The sequence below is a fragment of the Colias croceus genome, chromosome 7 (assembly GCF_905220415.1).
Source record: "Colias croceus chromosome 7, ilColCroc2.1".
In the NCBI taxonomy this organism is placed as follows: domain Eukaryota; kingdom Metazoa; phylum Arthropoda; class Insecta; order Lepidoptera; family Pieridae; genus Colias; species Colias croceus.
In genome coordinates this window covers 7,470,398-7,488,972 of record NC_059543.1, presented here as the reverse complement: position 1 = coordinate 7,488,972, position 18,575 = coordinate 7,470,398, and the positions used below count along the sequence as shown (strand labels likewise).

Sequence of the window (18,575 nt, the reverse complement as noted above, 5' to 3'; positions counted from 1 at the left end):
GTTAGATGATTATGCTCATATTAAAATTTCTCTTTTTATCTTATAAGCTGTGAGGAGTGAGGAGTGAGGAGGGAGTAAAAAATACAAGTTCATGTGTTTTATTTTTTATTTCATTACAAAAAATTAAATAATGAAATACAAAATTTTATATACAAAATAATTTGACGTAATATTCGTGACTAGGTACGTACACTTAAGCTTAGCCAATAATAGATTTAAATTTTTATGTTCTATTTGATTATTATATTCGCATTCAATATTCAGTTGGAATTTTATGTTAAAAGCATTAGAAGCAATATAAAACAATCGTAACTTTAAAGCCGCACATTGACACAAAAATATAATGTTCGTATTCAAGTAGACACAATTTATGGAGGTATAATTATTGAACGATAATGTGTAAAAATGTTTGTTTACTTCAGGCGAAAATGAACTTAATTATAATTAATGATATACGTAAAAATAAATTATTTCTAAAATAAAGTACTGAATATAATGAAAAATATTCGGTACATGCCCATGGACTTTAATGATTCGTAAAGTCCATACAAGTACTCGAGCTCCGATCAGTGCGGTATACTTCTGATGTTTCTTCAAGCGACTGATGTAGTCTTAACAAAGACAGATGAGGCATGATTGATATGAGATGTTTCTAAATTCCGCGAGGCTTATTCCTCATAGTCTAAACGACGCTCATATAAATAGTTAATATAATTTAGTTAATAGGACGATCGGCCCGAGTGGTCATCATAGTGCTGTGTGCCGGGCGGCACGCGGTAGCTGGTGTAGCTGTGGTTCAGGGCATGCTGCGAGAAGAAGTTACTGTAGTCCTTTTGTACCTGAAATTACAGTTCATTGTTAAATGGCAAATTAAATATTAACGAAAGTGTGTTTTTATGTATTGCCGTTCGTACTTAACTATGTATAAGTAGAAAAAATTTGCAAGAATCCTTGTACGTACAATATTCTGAAATGTTAAACTCAACTTCATTACAATGCGGAATTCAAATATTAATATTGGTACACGGATTTCAGTCTCTCTAAAAACTAAAGTACAATATTCCTAGCTGTATTGCAGTTGAATGGATCTTTATTGGCAGCTAGGCTGATCAGTGATCACCATCGATACGAAGGTACAATTCAATAATTAAAAATTGCATGTTGATTAGTGCATGACATTACTTCACTAACTACTTAACGTTATATGAATGCTACGTTTATTTCATGCACATCTTAAGATGCTAAGCAATAAAAATAGAAATAAGAATATGAAACTAGTATTTTTAGCTTTTTAGTCAATTACTTGTTCCAATGATCGTAAAATAATGCGTAGGCTGCTCTTAACGCGTTAGGTGATCTCGGCTAAGAACTACTAATCAATTGTGGATAGCTTTTAGCTAGTTATTATTATTTTGACTACACTACACTATCCACAGGATCACTTACAAAACGTCATTAAAATCCGGCATGTACCGAGCGTACAGAACAGGCGTCTACACCTCGTTCATGGCAAGCAATTCGGCAAGTGAATATTGTCGCAGCTAAAACAGACAACGGTCTAGTCAGCTTCGCGAAGTCTCCAATAGGCTGTTGCTTTTATGTTTGATTTACTTGGTACAATTTAAAAATGGTACACACGGAATGTCTGAAGTGTGTGACGTGTGTTATAATAACTAATATGTAATACCTATATTTAAATAATATAATATAGTTAGTATTTATAAAAAAAACACAAAAGGATAAAGCTAGTTGCATCAAATATGTCATACTTAAGTAAATCTGGGGATAAATACATGCAGCGGACTGTAAAATTTAATGTCAAATGTTAATGAGATTGTATCTACAAGAAATGAAAATCCTGAAATATTTTTGAAAATTTCTCAAAAGAAACTAAGCCAATACGGCATTTATTTCTAACAATAATGTGAACATACCTTGCGAGGTCTGCAGGCAGGGCCTTTGGCCAACTGCCTTCGGGCCTCGTTTTCGGCTGCGACTGCTTCCTTCACAGATTGTGGGGGCCATTTTGTATCGCCTCTCATGTTGATGCCTCCTGAAAAAAATTCGTAAGTAAGATAAATAAAATAAATTTTAACTTCTTCTGCTTTTAATATTTTTCTATATGTTTGTGTTCGTAGGTAAAGTGTTATTCATTATGATGGTCGTAAACTTCTGACAATTTTTCGAATGCATCATAAAAGCTTTTACGTGTAATCTTGTCTTAAGCTGTGAAGAAACGTAAAAAAAAGCACTTTTAAAATAATATATTAACATACACATTGTATTGTTACGTGCTTTTACAGCTTAAGAATGAGGTTTTTAAAACCTTTAAAAATATATGGTTTCGTTTCTCTATTACGAATAATGCTTGTATTTTTATGCACTAAACATTATTTTTCTAGACTGAATAGGGTAATGAAACTAGTGGCATTGTTATAAAATATACCTAGTTATGTCGGTGATTAATTTGCTCGATTTTTTTTCACCGCGAAAATAACAAAGAAAATAAGAAATCTAACGCAGCGATAGCAAAGGACTGAACAAAACGAGTAGGTAACGCTTTATAATGAACAATCACTAGAAAGTTTTGCAATCTTTTTAATGTATAAAAGAACGTACCTTGGAAAGACGCTGCTGCGGGTTGACTAGCGAACACCGGCGAAGGTGACTGGTGAACGGGTTGTTGTGGGCGAAGGGTGATGGTAGTCGGCGGTGGCTCGAAGTGCCTCTGGGGAGGTTGGTAAGCGGGCTCCGAGTATTGAGGCTGCGGCGAGTACTGCGACTGTGGTGAGAACTGGGGCTTCTGGTTGCTTGGCTGTAGATATTATAGTTGTAAATTAGTTACGAGTTCATGTAGGTACAACAACAACATGACCATTTTTTTTTCTTTACGATGAATAATCACATTTTAAAGTTACTCAAATCAAATTAAATCCGTTGTTATTTTATTTCTACAATATTTACAAACATTATGATTGCTCAAAGTGTATGGTTGTGATCTTCGAGTGTGATATTAGTTGCCTAAAGTGTCAGAAAGAGGCATCAGAATTTTTTATTGAAGCTGAAAATGAATGAAAGTGTATAAATTGTACAATACTGGCGAGATGAAATATTAATATGGTTTATATTAGATATACCTACATTCTAATACCTACTAAGTAGGTGTATTGATTGATGATAGAAAAAGCTGTTGTTAGCGCGCGTGATTACTACCTGAGGTGAAATAGGAGCTGGTACGGGCGCCCAACGGCTTTGCTGCTGGCGATAGGGTTGTGCAGACGGGGACAGCGGACCTGTGGGGACCTGGCGATATGTGGGAGATAGGGGAGCGGCGGTCACACCGGGCCCAACTGGGATTAATTTGCTTAACCCTGTAGTTTCCTGACGGCGGCCTTCACAGAAACCCGATTGGGGTTGAGGCGCTTGGTTCAAGTAGGACTGGGATTGTGGTTGGGTTTGGTAAGGCGCTTGGTACGAGGGCTGTGCCGGTTGGACAGAGGATTGTGGCGAATATTGCGGCTGTGACGGAGAGTGTTGCGCGTTGTTGTAGAACGCTGGGCTCTGCTGCTGAGAAAAGTAACAAAAAAGGACTGTCTACGTTGCTAGCTTATACATTCTGAATATGTTTTAGAATCAGTGATCGATGAAATAGAGTTCTTCCTTTGTAAAATACGTCAACAAATTAAAAGTTTTTAAAAAGGCTCCCTTTCATGTATCTTAACAGCTAAAGGTAACTAATATTTAGGTAGGTAACTACTTATAAAGCTCTGTACAACATTTTTTTTTTTAAATTAACCAGATAATGAACTCATGAATGGTTTGAATGTCTTATAAGTAGAAGGTTCAAAACTATATAAAACTTGAACGTTTTCGTGTCTAAGCCTTAAAGTTGGAAATTTGTTTTTTGAATATTTCATACGATTTACCTTTTTCAAACGAAATAAAACTAATAATAAGAAAGTTAATTATAAAGTGTAGGCATACTAGGTATATATTACATATATATAAATAAATACAGTCGTAACTATTATTCAATAAATGTAAAATATATATTTACATGCATAATGATTTCCAAGCGACTCTACCAAGCGCATTATAATGTGAGCGTTGCTATGTGCAGGCTAAATTAAAATATATTTACAGTAGATGTAATTGAGCTTTAGTTACCTGTTGCGACTGGTGATATCCGTTCGTTTCGGGGGTTGGCGGCCACACTACTTTTTTCTGGTCTGCAACAAATTTACTTTTATACGAAACTTATCTCAGAGATCAGAGAGATTATCGCCGCAAACTATTTCAGACCACAAGGTTCAGTATTCAACACTTCGGGACAATTATTATGACACATTCCGCTGTAAATAAGCCTGGCCACCGAGGTATTGGCAATTTGCCAGCAAATTAAAACTAGAATTACTTTCCAGATTAAAACTCGTGAAGTTCAACAAAATCTTTTCCTCCAACCTCCTCTATATTATACGACATAGTACACATTCACATAGTAGGTACCTACTATTTATCGTATTTAACTACCCACTCAACAATAATTAGATAAAATAATTAAAGTATAAACTGATAGGTGTTTCATTAAATACCATATTACCTATTTATTCATACTTCGAAGATTCCTTGTTTTATTTGAAGGGTTGAATTTAATTGTAGAGTAAACAGATTGATTGTAAGTGTAGTTTATGGTTGTTAGGTTTATCAAAAACAAAATCAAATGGAGGAAAATTAAACTCCTGAAACCTTATCTGTCTCCGTAGCAATTTGTTACTATCGATTATGTAAACTTATTAGTATAAGTAAAAAGACTTAGTTAAGATTCTAATTAAATTGATTAAATCACGTAAAAAAATTAAGAATTAGTAGAGGCTGCGAAATACAAAAATTAAAAATGAAAATCTGGTTGAAGTGTAAATTGTATAGTAGTGTATGAAACTCACGAATATAATAAATATGTGGGTTGTGGTACCTATAGCGCAAGTGGTTCCTGCCACGATCTAGTAAGGACTATCCGACTACTTGGCTCGATTGCCAGGTGTGTAGGTGCGTGAATGACTATTGACTTCTGCATATTATTTTAAGATTACAAATATAAAGGTAGGTAGCTATCTCTGTCTATCATTCCAGTTTTATCGAAACCGTATTACTCTTTAAACCTTGACTTCAAACAAATGCTGGATTCGAAATAGCAACAAGGTGTTTTAAACATATTAATACATGCTTGTAAGTTGCACCATGGTTGTACCTAACTGATTTCTCTATAAATATATTTTACATAACGATTTAGTATGGCTTTGAAAGCCGATTATATTGCTCATTATATTATATTAATTATAAACAAATACATGCATGCTATATAAAACTATTTACTGACCAAAGTCATAATAGGTAGGTAGTTTTTATATCATATTCACGAGAGATGTTTAAACTATTAATATTATTATTTGGTTACATTTCTTCCTAAACTAGCCATATATTAATATCTATAATAGATATCTAATAAATAATAAATCATTATAACATTGACGTCGCAGTAATCTTCTAATAATAATTTCTTCCTGTTATCTGATAATAAGTTGTAACGACCGCGACCGTAGAAACATTAACGGCCCTAATAGATAGAGCAAGAAAGTCCCCTTCTTTATAAAATGAATTAGGGATGATAAATTATTAGGTAAACGTATAGCTTCTCATTTTGCAGCATGTTTATTCTGTGTCATGCGTATATTGCATTTTAATATTTCACAATCATAAGTAGAGTCAGCGTGTCTAGCTGTTCTGATAATACATTGGCACCAAATCAACACTGATTCATCTTATGACGGCGAGAACAATAATAAAATATTGACGACTTTTTCCAATTTGTCAGCGCTACATTGGTAATTGTATAACAAGAATAATTGGAATATTATCTTAAAATGTAACAATTTAAATTCATGCGAATGTCATAAATATGTTTAACTACGATAGGGCGAGGCTTCAAGTTCCTTATTGCGTTAGTTGCTATGTTAGTTAGGTAGTGCAAAGAAGTAGAGTCGTGTATCGTGTTAATGTACTTAAGTTATGAATTTTGTCTTTTACCCACTGGTGTGCCTGAATCGAACAATTTGACTACAATTTCAATATCAACTGATATTGATGAAAACATTTTCGATGTGTAGGCAAATAGGTGTGATATAAGTGTTTCAGTGTTCACGAATCGAAGCTGAGATAGTCATTCGGCGCATGCATCTTTCCCTGTGTTTAATATTAGATGTTGATTCATGAAGTGCCCGCGAATGTGGACTCCGAGTCACCCGAAATAGTTACTGGTTGCGTCAAACAAACACTTTTTTATTATTCTCAATACATTGTTCAGGGTCATCATGGAATTTAAAATACGAAATAAGTATCTATTAAGTACCTGTATACTTAACTAACTAGTACTTATCATACACGAACAACAATTTTAATTTTTATTCCAAAACAAAACAAGAATCCATTATTGAATTAGAAAGTACTTTATCTTTCTAAACATAAAATTATGTCTTATTTCCAACGTAAGTTAGGTTCCAAGTAAATTCCTCTTCATCTACCTATTCAAGTTTTATGTAAAACTATACAAGTACAGACAATGAACATTTTAGTCAATGTCCAATATCCAATTGTACCATAAGTCATAACGAAGCACTTATTAGGAATTTTCGCAAGAACTTTTCCCACAAAGCCGCGTTATTTTAATCTAATGCGGGTCAATCATATCCGCACGAATACGCAAACTCACAAGTATAGGACGAAATTGGAAAATGTTTTTTTTTTTCAATATAAACTGAAAATTACACGTACACGTACAGTGTACGAATGATACAAACATTCGTGACTACTGTCCCTACTAACGTAATTATTTAAAATAAACCAAATTATTTTATCTATAAAATAAAGATAATGTTTCTATGGAGATAAAATTCCTCTTCACGTTAAATATATATTTTCTCATTGAATTTTTTGTCTCAATTGATATGATTGCAAAGTTTATTTATAGATACATTATAAGTAAGTAGGTATTTGGATTTAGCTTCATTAATCATTCAGAATATAAATGCTAAGGTATCTTTGATCTTTTCGCCAACAGAAATTATTTTTAATATCAATGGAAAATAACAAAATGAAGCCTTATTTTGTCTTCCAGTCAAATTATATTACGGCGATATATATTTTATATAAACTAAGGATTTTAAATTTTTAGAAGACACTGTCATGTTATGTTAAAAATAAAACATTTTATTAAATTGAATAAAGATATTCAAATGTGTTTTTAAAATTTTAACTAATCTATTTATAAAATCTTTTTTTAAAACCAATTTATAATGATGTTTAAAAAACACCATGCAACATTGCAGACTCTTAAGTAGGTTTGTACAAATTAATAATAACATGAGACATATTATGTTATATCTATGATAATGATTGTATGAAATACAATCTACTATGACATTATTGTATGTTTATTGAAGAGAACGGCCTAATGTGGATTATATGCAGGCTTATTTGAGTTACTCATTCCAATATGGCGTATTTATAATAAAAATTATGCGATGCTTGTGACCTTTTAACTGAGTATGGAAGCTAGTTCATCACTACCAAGGGTACCTTTGGTAGCCTTCATAAACTCAGGGTAAATATAGGAAGTGGAGTTGAGTTGACCGTCCCAACAACGAGTTGGTTTCTTACTTCGCGGAGGCCAAAAGTTGTCAAAACGGTGCTTCACGCGTTCCAAGTTCTCCAAAATCGCCTGGACTTGGGTGGGGTCTAGTTCTGGCAAAGCAATGGATATAAGCGTTAACATGCCAGTAACAATAATTTGAATATCCTCTCACAATGTTTAACCTTCAAACACAGTAAAAAATATAAACTCTACAAGTCTGTGATATTTAAAACAAATAGGTAGGTACTTACTGGGATAACCTTTTCTGTTTCGTTCCTCCTCTTCCAACATACGGAGGACAGCTGAGTTGGCAAGATTCGCTGGCTTTTCTGTTGTGGGGTTGTGGAAGTCGATGCTGGAAAAAATACATTATCTTAGTTTTATCGATATTAAGTCTATTGATGTAAATATCATGGTAACATGAAAACAATGTCGCAGTTTCAAAATATTATACACCATAACTCAATTAAAAGTAGATAATAAGCTTAGAAATTTAATTATCGCTGTTTTCCCTTAGCTAACTTTCTCCGTTTACCCAATGAATCAATTTCCATTGGTGTTCAGAAAGTCAATCGCAAAAACATAAACTTTATTTAAGTGATATAGGAAACTCATCGTGAGAAATGGGCGCAAGAAGTTGTGACAAAGCGTAAGAGCTAACTTCGTTCTGATTGTGTTTCACTCGCGAATTGTGTCGATCACTGAGGGGCTACAGACAAAACCTTTTGTAATTGCTAATAAATTAAATATATACCTATAAACAGACAATCAAACTGGCCCAAGGTACTTTAAAAGTTTATAGAAGTACGTTTAATTTGATATTCTTTTACCGACGTTTAATTATAATTCAATCAATTTTTAAACAGCGGTGAAAAAATATCCAGATAGGTATTAGAGATGAATTTACGTACTTACTGCCTACCATTTTAATTTATAGCTATGTTTTAAGTTAAACATATGATTTTATTTTATCTAAGTACCTATTTGTAATAATAATTTCTAAACAAATCCAACAGTTGCTAGGTAATTTAGATTTTATTTTGTTTTTGATTTCTGATTAAAAAAAGTCCTTTCATGCTATCGCAAAAGGAAATAATGACGTGACTGTCATATTTAAAAATATTTCTTGTTCAATTGTTTGTAACATTTTAATTAATATGAACACGTAAACTTACTCGTACTATGAACAACCATGAATAAATACTTACCTATTCAGGTAGTGCATAATTTATTATTAGTCGGTTTTATATGGGACAAACCTGCATAACTGCTTATTTGATATTTATTATCTTATTTTTATTCATATGACATGCTATTAATATAAATAGCTATTAATAGGAATACTTTTATTTAGAATGAAGTAAATAAACGAAGGCCTGGCGCAGAGTTTGATAGAGATGTATTACTTTGACTCGGTTTCTATATCAACAGACTTGATGCTCTCGCAAACGAATCTAGATGATCTCACGTAATTTTATAATATTTTGAACACTTTTGAAGAAAGTTTAACATTCAAAATTAAGTTAAGTTTACCAAAAGTAAATCTTGCACCTAGGTACGTACTTTATGAAGTTAAATGTTTTGCGAAACTAAATTTAGAATGTTATGTAGGCCAAACCAAAAATACCAAAACAACAAGATGCTTTATTTAAATAAATTATAATCGTCATAATAAGTTCATTTCACATTTGAAAGAACAATAATTCGTTGAGATGCATTTTAATTTTAAATAATTTACCTACACATAACATGAATAAGTAATTCCGAATGCCGACTTTGATCCTTTTTTTATATGAAATTTAAATTGTGGTGCGTAATGTGTATATTATGGAACTCGATCTTACGTTTACCTCGTTTTCCCATATATGGTTACACGATCAAGTGTCAATGTCGAGCGGGTCTCGATAAGAAACGATGCTACTTTGCGGTGTAGGTACTTTATGGACTTTCGAGTTTATCCGGGATATAACGTAGTTAATATACTTAGATATGTGTGAAAGTCTAACTTTAGAATACAAATATTAATTTCAAAAACATTCTGCCATAACTTTACCGACTCTTAATATTATTAATGAATTGTTATTGAACATGTTTCAAAATAGTACCAGTAAAGTTATGAAGTCTATAAAAGTTTATTTTCGGTGATTGTTTGGAAGCTCTACAGTTCAAAGTTTTTTCCAGACAGTTTGCATCAACTGAAGCCGTATGAAAATTGTATGGAAAAAATTGTACCTAAATACTGTTTTTATAATAAAATGTATTTTAAATAAGAAAATGCATCTAAATTCTAAACGAACGGTTTTAATGCAGGCTCTATCACCAACAGAAGTACCACTCTAGGCATATTTTTTACTAGCTGATTATGCAGTAATGTTTAATTTAAGGTTGTTAATTATTTGATATGTTATTAAAATATATATTGAATTTTTAACGAAACACAATTAGAACTTACTCATCACAATCGATGGTTAAAGCCATGTTTGTGCCTCGAATGCCACGCTGAACAATTTCTTTGTAACGCAATAAAAATATTTCAGTCGATGATTGTATGACTCTCCTGAATTTTTGCCAAATTTAGCTCCGACAATGATACACGTGAAAGTTATTTGTGTAAACACTGAGACAATAATGAGGTTTTCAAAACATAAACAAAATGAAAATGTGGTGCTATGTTCAAAGGTAATTATTTTTAAATATAATTATATAGAAATATATCACACTTTACTTCTGTTTACGTTTAATAGTCTGTAGCGCACACGCATTGCGCTTAACTGCCCCGGCGCGACTGCAACGCTGCATCCAAGGCAACTCGCACATAAATATTTCTTTTTTTTTCACTTGCAATTTTACTATACAAGAGATTTTAGATATAATTCTATGTTTATTACAAGCACGCATAATTCATTTAATTGGGTCGGGAAATGTCCGGTAAAAGCTAGGTAGATATGTTAATTGTTAGTTGATAACTAATTACCTATCCCCGTTTTGACTGTCCTATTATTAATTCTAATTAGGTTCATTTTTATATAGGTACTGCTTTTGATTTATGTAAAATCCTTTCCAGTTAAATTATTAAGTAAAAAATTTAATCAGCGTTTTAAAAAATTAAGACGTAAGAATTTCTATTTTATTTTATCTAGCTCTCTAATTTATCACGTTTCGTTGTGATGTTTATGAATTTTACAAAAAATAACAATTATTATTTACGTGCCGCATTACTGTGAAACGTGATTTGGGTGTAAATTTGAAAATATAACATTTATCCCGTTTATACGTAACCTAAATAAGTCCGGGATCATTATGTCGGCTGAAGTCTAAACAGACGGAACACGTACCTAGAAGCTGCGTTCATTTATTTTGGTATACTTTGATGCATAATGTGGAATGAATCGTTGGCGCACTGCTACATAACTGCGTAAATGTCAGTGGGAAGTGTAGAAAGGTCAATGGCCATTACAATTATTTTATGGAGAAACGTCTGTTACGATCAAGAAAAAAAAATTCATCCCTACATATCCAGGGAATGTTTCATGTTTACCTTAATTTAGTTTTTAAAATGTGGTCTCACTTATTAAAGTATTTATTCTATTAATTGCAAAGCATTTATAGTCTACATCGATCAACTTTAAATTTTTTGATACCTACCCACTACCCAATAATTTATTACCTATAAAACTCAAACTCAAACTCAAACATTCATTTATTCAATTAGACTACTATTTAGTAGCACTTTCGAATCGTCATTACATAAGTATTTTTAACATTTACCACCGATTTGGAAAGCAGTATCTATGGAGAAGAATCGGCAAGAAACTCCATAGTTGCTCTTTTAAAATCATGTCAATATGTAATATGTAACTTATATCTAACTTATAAATAATATATCATAATATGCCAAAGAACTGTCCTGTGGTTTTTACGCGACAACCCTCCATGGGTCTTTATCGTCCATATATTCCTGAATACTGTAGTACGCTCTCTACATTAGTACATTTTTTATATAAGTTTTAAATTTAGAACTACTAAACTCTTTAATATTGAGAGGAATTCTATTGTATAAGCGTACCTATACCTTGACCCATAAATGAATTTTTAACTTTAGCTAATCGGAAAAATGGCATTTCAATTCTATTCCTGTTCCTTGTGCCATAATCGTGTCTATCTCCTACTCTTGTGTGTAAGTCGGCGTTTTTGTGTACATGCAAAATATTATTAAATATTAATATATCTACAATAAACTACATGCATTTTTTTTAAATTTATTACAGAATTAATGGGAAAATAAATTAATATAATAGATAAACTTAGTTCGATACATCATCGTCACGTAGGTAATGTTCAATTTGTGTCAATAAAAATAATTAATTATAAGGTAACCTTTCTACTAAAAACATGTCATACGTTAGAACTCTACATTAACGAAATCATCTATCATAACCAAACATAAAACTATTTATACTTCAATTAACTTAAACAAATATATTTTTACGTACAATTTCATATTTTAACTAAGGAAATATGTACAAAAAAGCTGACCAATAATTATTATATATTGGACTGGGTTCTCAAATATATAAAAATAATGATTTGAAATTACTCAACATCACATCTCAAGTAGGTAATACGATGAAATTTATTGTGCTATGTGTACATATGCTAAAATTTAAAATTATGTGGTTGAATGTTGTTTTATTTTACACAGTATTTTTTGAATTTGCTTAATAATTGAAGTGACTTTTGACGCTATAATTATTATTGACCCTGAGTTTCTTACAAGCGAAAGGACTTTTATTCAAAAAAATTATTTACGTAAATTAATTATGTTTAACATATAATATACCTGTTTTCAAGATAATTTTAGGCGTCTAATTTAGTCTAATGACACAATTATTATAAGATTAACAATGACTCGTCGATGTAACAAAGCGGAGTAGAATGATTCATCCGTATTGGCAACGTTCGCTTTTTCATCGATTGATAGCTAAGTATTCAATGAGCGCTAATACTATCGTGTAAACGACATTTTAAAGATACTTGAAATATCCAATTGACTTCTTTATAAATCTAACGCGAGTCTATTTTAAAATATCGACTTGTTTTAATTGAGTGTTTGAGTATATTACATTCCGTGCAATCATTAGAGCGTGGCTTAATAATTCAATTAATTATGGTTGAAGAGCTTTATGATATACATATTAAGAATTAGCTTGGGAATGCTTGGCTTTGATATCGATTATTACAAGGCTTCATAATAAAAGCAATTATAATTAAACCTAAATATAAAATATCTCTTGGTAAATATTTATATCACAACTAGTGGTCCGCCCCGGCTTCGCCCGTGGTACCTACATGTTTAAACTATCCTATCTCTCAAGTTGGATCGAACTGCACATGGTGTGCGAATTTTATTATAATCGGTTGAGTGGTTTAGGAGTCCATTGAGGACAAACATTGTGACACGAGATTTATATATGTATATTAAGATATTGTTATATAGCTACTTTTTTATGTCAAAAATTAAACCTCAATATAAAATGTCTCTATTTAATATTTATATCACATTATTGTTAAAATATATCTACTTTTTTATTCTTCAAAAATAACTAAGAAATGTTATTGTTAACTTGGAATCTTTTCAAAATGTGTGACGAAATGAGTCTTATTTACGAAATTTCTGTTTGTTTTGTCATAAGAACAAATGTAATTATGTAGATAATAAAGACGTACCCAACAGTGCCATTGTCGAGGTTCTGAAGGTGTTTGTTGAGGGTTTCCTGTATGTTCTGCTGCGAGTAGAGCCCAATGGGAGAGTTGAACTGCTTGTGTACAATCTTTGGTCCTGTGGCCATTTTGAAGTCGTTCGTTGCGCTGAAATTAAAAAATGATTCAAAATTTTAAAGGGTTCTATTAAATTGACATAATACCACAATTTCATACTTAATTAGTTAATTACCTTCTATTTAACGCAATTTTTTTTATAAAAGTTATAAAATATACTGTGATTTAAATTGTATGCAAAATAGATATCTTGCGCCTCATAAATTATATTTCTTTACTGAATAAAATATTTTATGAAGCAATAAAGAAAAAGTCAGAAATATTATCCTACATTTTAATTTCAAGAATACTTATATCTACCTAAGTATATCGTTTGCTTGTAAAAAAGCTATGCTACAATGCTCACCAAATAATGGCTATTAAAATTGTTGTATGATCAGCAACATAAAATTAATGAGGTGCGAACATTCACGACGCGTAGGTATTTTTAATGTATCAAATATATTATTATAAGCAGTATACAAAGGCACGAACTACCATTCGAACGGGGACGTCGCTGTAATCTATCCAATTAAACGTTAACGAAATATTTTCCTTATTGCCCCTAACGCCTGTTTGATTGTCAAAATCTCAGTCTGCTCTCCAAGAGAAATTGGAGTCTCAATTTCGTATCCTCCTTATGAGGTAATTTTATTACAGCTGTGCAAGATTCGTGCCCCGGGTTACAGGCAAAACTCGTCGCCGTATTGCGATTTTATTATACCTGTCACCAACCACGACGGCCATAATATGTTTACCGAATAATGTTTATGCGACAGCTAGCTTTGTGAAAAACTTTTCAATATCTAACGCGTAAAGAGCCTAACCATGTAATTGTACCTAATATATCTTTCAGGATGACACGTACTAAGTAATATTCCTATTCTTTTTATTACATTTGAGATTATAATACATATTTTATTCCGAACGTATCTATGCAATTTAATGTGAATGTGAGATAATATGTAAATTTTGAATCAATACCTACAATTTGAAATTTTGTCGGATGTATAAAAATCAGAGACATTTTTTAATTATATTTCCAAAGTAGGGTTGCCCTGTATGTTTGGGCGAGCAGGTTAGTAATAGGTGTACATTTGCTGAAGGCTGATAATTCAGTTATTCAGGTGGTTTGTTAATCGTCTTGCATATAAACAAACTGTCTGCTGTTTCAGCCGAGTGTGAACAATTTAGGCGCAGATTTATTTGTGTTCGTCGGAATTTAATTGTAAAATAGACGCGGAAGACATTTCGCATCTAAAATTAACAATGTAATACAAGATTAGTCTAACACAATGTTATTTTTATACAAACAGTAAAACGGCTTTCAAAGATACTTTATGTTTTTAGATACTTTACGTTACTATACATCCGCATAAAAAAACTTCGTATTATAAGAATGATTGTTTTATTATTTGCTGTAAATAACTAATAATTGATCAAATCGCACGAAATTGTAACAAAGCGTGTTTATTATCGCCTAAAATTTTTGTTCATAATAAATAAAACGGATGCGTAGGTGAAACTGAGAAGAAAAATATATGTACGTAATATCGCACAAAGATACACGCTCTATTTAAAGAAAGCGTCTAGTGATGAGATACAGATATTCCAAACAATTTTTCTAGAAAAACTACAATCTGAAAAGTTTAAAGAATGAAATATTATTAAAATTTACGCATAATAATGAACGCTAGTTTCATGAACACGCTACATTTCTCTATTATTCTACGCATTTCGCATACCTATAAGTCGTTTTTTCTATAAACGATAATTATTGTTATGCTTTCACAAAATTCTGCATTAATAGGCATTAAAGAGCATGATTATGAACTAAATGGTAGGTACAAATTGTGACTGATACACACAAGTGAACATCATTTCTAATCCTTATCACGTTTGAATGATTCTTAAAGATCCGAATGTGTTAAGAATATCAGGAATTTTTTAATGTTCAAGGTATTATAAGTAAATTTGAACACAAGGTTATTAACTCCGTCATCGTGGTTGACAAAAACACTGTCGTAAAATCTAAACATTGATCTAAAATAGATAATTATAATGTTTTTAGATTATAATGATAATCAGATATTACACTAGTGACAAGACAATGTGTAGGTATTATTTTAATGGTATCTATTGGAATATAGATATCTTTCGTTGTAATGAATTTTAATATTCATTATTTCACCTATTTTGCTAAGTTTTTTTATGTAACTCTGAAATCTACACAGATTGTAATTTATAGCACATCATTACATACTGGAATTATGAAAATATCTTTCTCAGACGGATGAAAGAGTCGTCAGCGAAAATGAGACGTGCTATTTCAGTATCATGGAGTAATACAATTCTATTTATGTAATGGATTACTACATGAAGTTAGGCATGTTTTGCGAGGACGGCAGGTGACAAGCGAATAAAAAACATTTACGTGAGTGTAAAGCGTTTATTAGTGCGAATGTTACGCGAAGCTGTGAGCATTTTAGTGTATGTCTGTACCTTATGCGGCGGTGCGGATCGTGCGAGTGGCGTCAGGGCCTGTCTCTGACTGAGGACGGCGGGCGGCGCGCCCACGCTGCGGGCCGGCGTGCGCAAGCTCACCTGAACTGTTTCATGATCATGAAAACTGCTATTGAGTCACATTACATTGCACTTGAAAGTTTTCACGGAGATTTCGCGTGATTCTGTGTAATCTATGCTAATTAATGTATTTATTTATGTTACGTTACTTCGTAATGTTAAGGTTAACCACACGGTATTCTGTTATTGACGAATTTATTTTTATTTTTAAAAATACCCAATGTAAAATTGGAATGGTCACGTGGCCTTCTTTCGTCACAAACTTACCTGAGACAAACAAACGATTTACGGCAGTCCTTGAACTTAAACTGTTGTGCACTAATGACTGTAATGAGCTGCGACAGATGATCTCTTATACCAACGGCTTCCAGTCTCCGAATGAACTAGCGCTTCCACCGCGAGATAAATAAGAAATTTATTAAACATTCTTTGTCTATTTTTAACCTACTATATAAAAGCTAGTTTATTTGAAAAAAAAAACTCACTCTCATTTCTGTTTTAATCCATAAGCTGTTATGTTCGTTTTGAGGTTATTGATCTCCGATCGCTGTTCCATTTCCGCCCCAATACTGTAAGTTTTTGCTCCATTTTGCGACGTTTGAATCGCAAACTTGCCTGCTCTATTCGACGATTTGAATGCCTTCATATTTTCAATGTGCATTTCATTTCTTATTACTACTCAGACAATTTTAATTTGAAATTAGTCTTAGGTATGCGGCGAGACGAGATTTATTAATTTAAACCTACAAGTTAGTTGAATAACGATATATCATGATTAGTGATAACATTTTTGCTATCTCTGGAAACATTCATTACATTTTGAAACACATCATATATTATGCATTAGATACGGTAATGCAATTTAATTTGCAAATTGAAGACAAAAGAATGTTGTTTACAATTTTAGAAAGAATTGCGAATATGAATAATAGTGTTATTTTTAGCTAAAAACTCACGCGAACAGGTGCGCCGCGTACATAGGTACTGTCCCTGTAACAGATTTTCATGTAAAGCAGTTAATACACGAACATATATTTTTATTTAAAAGTACATTTTTTCCACTAAGTAGGTAAGTGTCTCTGTAAATAAATTTAGATTTGAATAGGAAGGTCATTGCCATCCAGAGACATTATTATTTTTAATTTTCCTATTTTCTGATATCCTCTTACATTAACTATCTTCATAAGAATAGATACGTAATACGTTTCATAATATATCTGTAATAACTGATAACTGATAAGTATTGCCTCGTATAGGAGCGATATATGGATAGCATTGCAAATTTTGTGATGAATTATGATTCATCAAGCTATTAAGTTTAATTGTTTGTTCATTCTAAGTTTCTAGCAATCTATACATATAATAAATCTGTAGAAGGGTCAATTCTGTACATTGAAAATATTGAAAAAATAAATAGCAGGGGGTGTTACTGGATCGATACCAAACCCAAATATGTGATTAAAAAAATTTTTGTCTGTCTGTCTGTCTGTCTGTCTGTCTGTCTGTCTGTCTGTCTGTCTGTCTGTCTGTCTGTATGTGAAGGCATCACGTGAAAACTAGCGGTTCGATTTCGATGAAACTTGGTATAATTATACCTTATTATCCTGGGCGTAAAATAGAATACTTTTTATCCCGGAAAAATACGTAGAAAAAAAATAATCTTAATTTTTCAGTTTTATCCATAGATGTTGTTCCGTAGAACCGCGAACACACGTTGCGTATTATTATAGGCCTAGCCGTATTTGGGAATTGGGTCGAATAGATATTTATAAGATGTTATTGTCAGAGGTACTCAAAACGGATAAATAAACCATCCACGCGAAGACCAACATCCGCGCGGACGGAGTCGCGGGCGGAAGCTTATTACATAAAACATGTCAAGTATAAAATAAATCCATGTCTTCGAGAGTAACAAAATAAAAAAAACTCTATTCCACTAAATAATATTACGTTGATAAAACAATGAAATGAAATTGAAATGTTTTCAAGTGTATCAGCGTGTTTATAGCAAACCTGTGCTAACAATTTCAAGGTTTGATGACAGCTCACAGCTCGCAATGCACGCTGCAGTTACTAAGCGATTTATTCATACATTTTGATCACTATCCGTTAGATTTGTGTCGTCAAAAACAGTTTTATGAATTCAAAATACACTTAAATGGCACTCAGCTTTTATACAGTCAAAGCCTTCATTTTACTTATCAAAATAGCTAATAGGATTACACTAGGATTTAACCTCGACCAAATTAATCGTTTCAGCCTGAATATTTTTTGGATGTGTTAAATAAAAACCCTAGAATTTGATTTAAAATTATTAAATAATAAATAAGAAATGTACTTTAATGAATTTATATCCATGACAACTAAATATAATATACTGGCTGCAGTTTGCCGCGGCTTCTCCCGTGGTACAATATTGTCTCACGTACATATCCAACGGCGAAAGAATTTTTCAAATCGGTCCAGTAGTTTCTGAGAATTGCGCGTT

The 18,575-nt window shown here is 32.1% G+C and overlaps 1 protein-coding gene across 10 annotated transcripts; it reads right to left on the bottom strand.

The window, feature by feature from the left end:
- Positions 1-92: 92 nt before the first annotated feature.
- On the bottom strand, positions 93-16,455 carry LOC123693062 (extensin-like). 10 transcript variants are annotated; one of them, XM_045638000.1, is made up of 11 exons: positions 16,355-16,455; positions 16,007-16,113; positions 13,415-13,555; positions 7,939-8,042; positions 7,633-7,797; positions 4,168-4,229; positions 3,214-3,567; positions 2,620-2,815; positions 1,935-2,053; positions 1,447-1,541; positions 701-839 (listed from the first exon to the last, which is right to left on the bottom strand). In XM_045638000.1, exons 3-10 carry the CDS (start codon positions 13,534-13,536, stop codon positions 1,494-1,496), a joined length of 1,170 nt encoding a protein of 389 aa, XP_045493956.1. In that variant the 5' UTR covers positions 13,537-13,555; positions 16,007-16,113; positions 16,355-16,455; the 3' UTR covers positions 701-839; positions 1,447-1,493. The 10 variants fall into 10 exon arrangements, with proteins under 10 accessions (XP_045493955.1, XP_045493954.1, XP_045493958.1 ...); XM_045637999.1 differs by lacking the exon at positions 1,447-1,541 and having other exon boundaries at positions 93-839; positions 3,214-3,564; positions 16,355-16,452; XM_045637998.1 differs by lacking the exon at positions 1,447-1,541 and having other exon boundaries at positions 93-839; positions 16,355-16,451.
- Between the last annotated feature and the right edge of the window lie 2,120 nt (positions 16,456-18,575).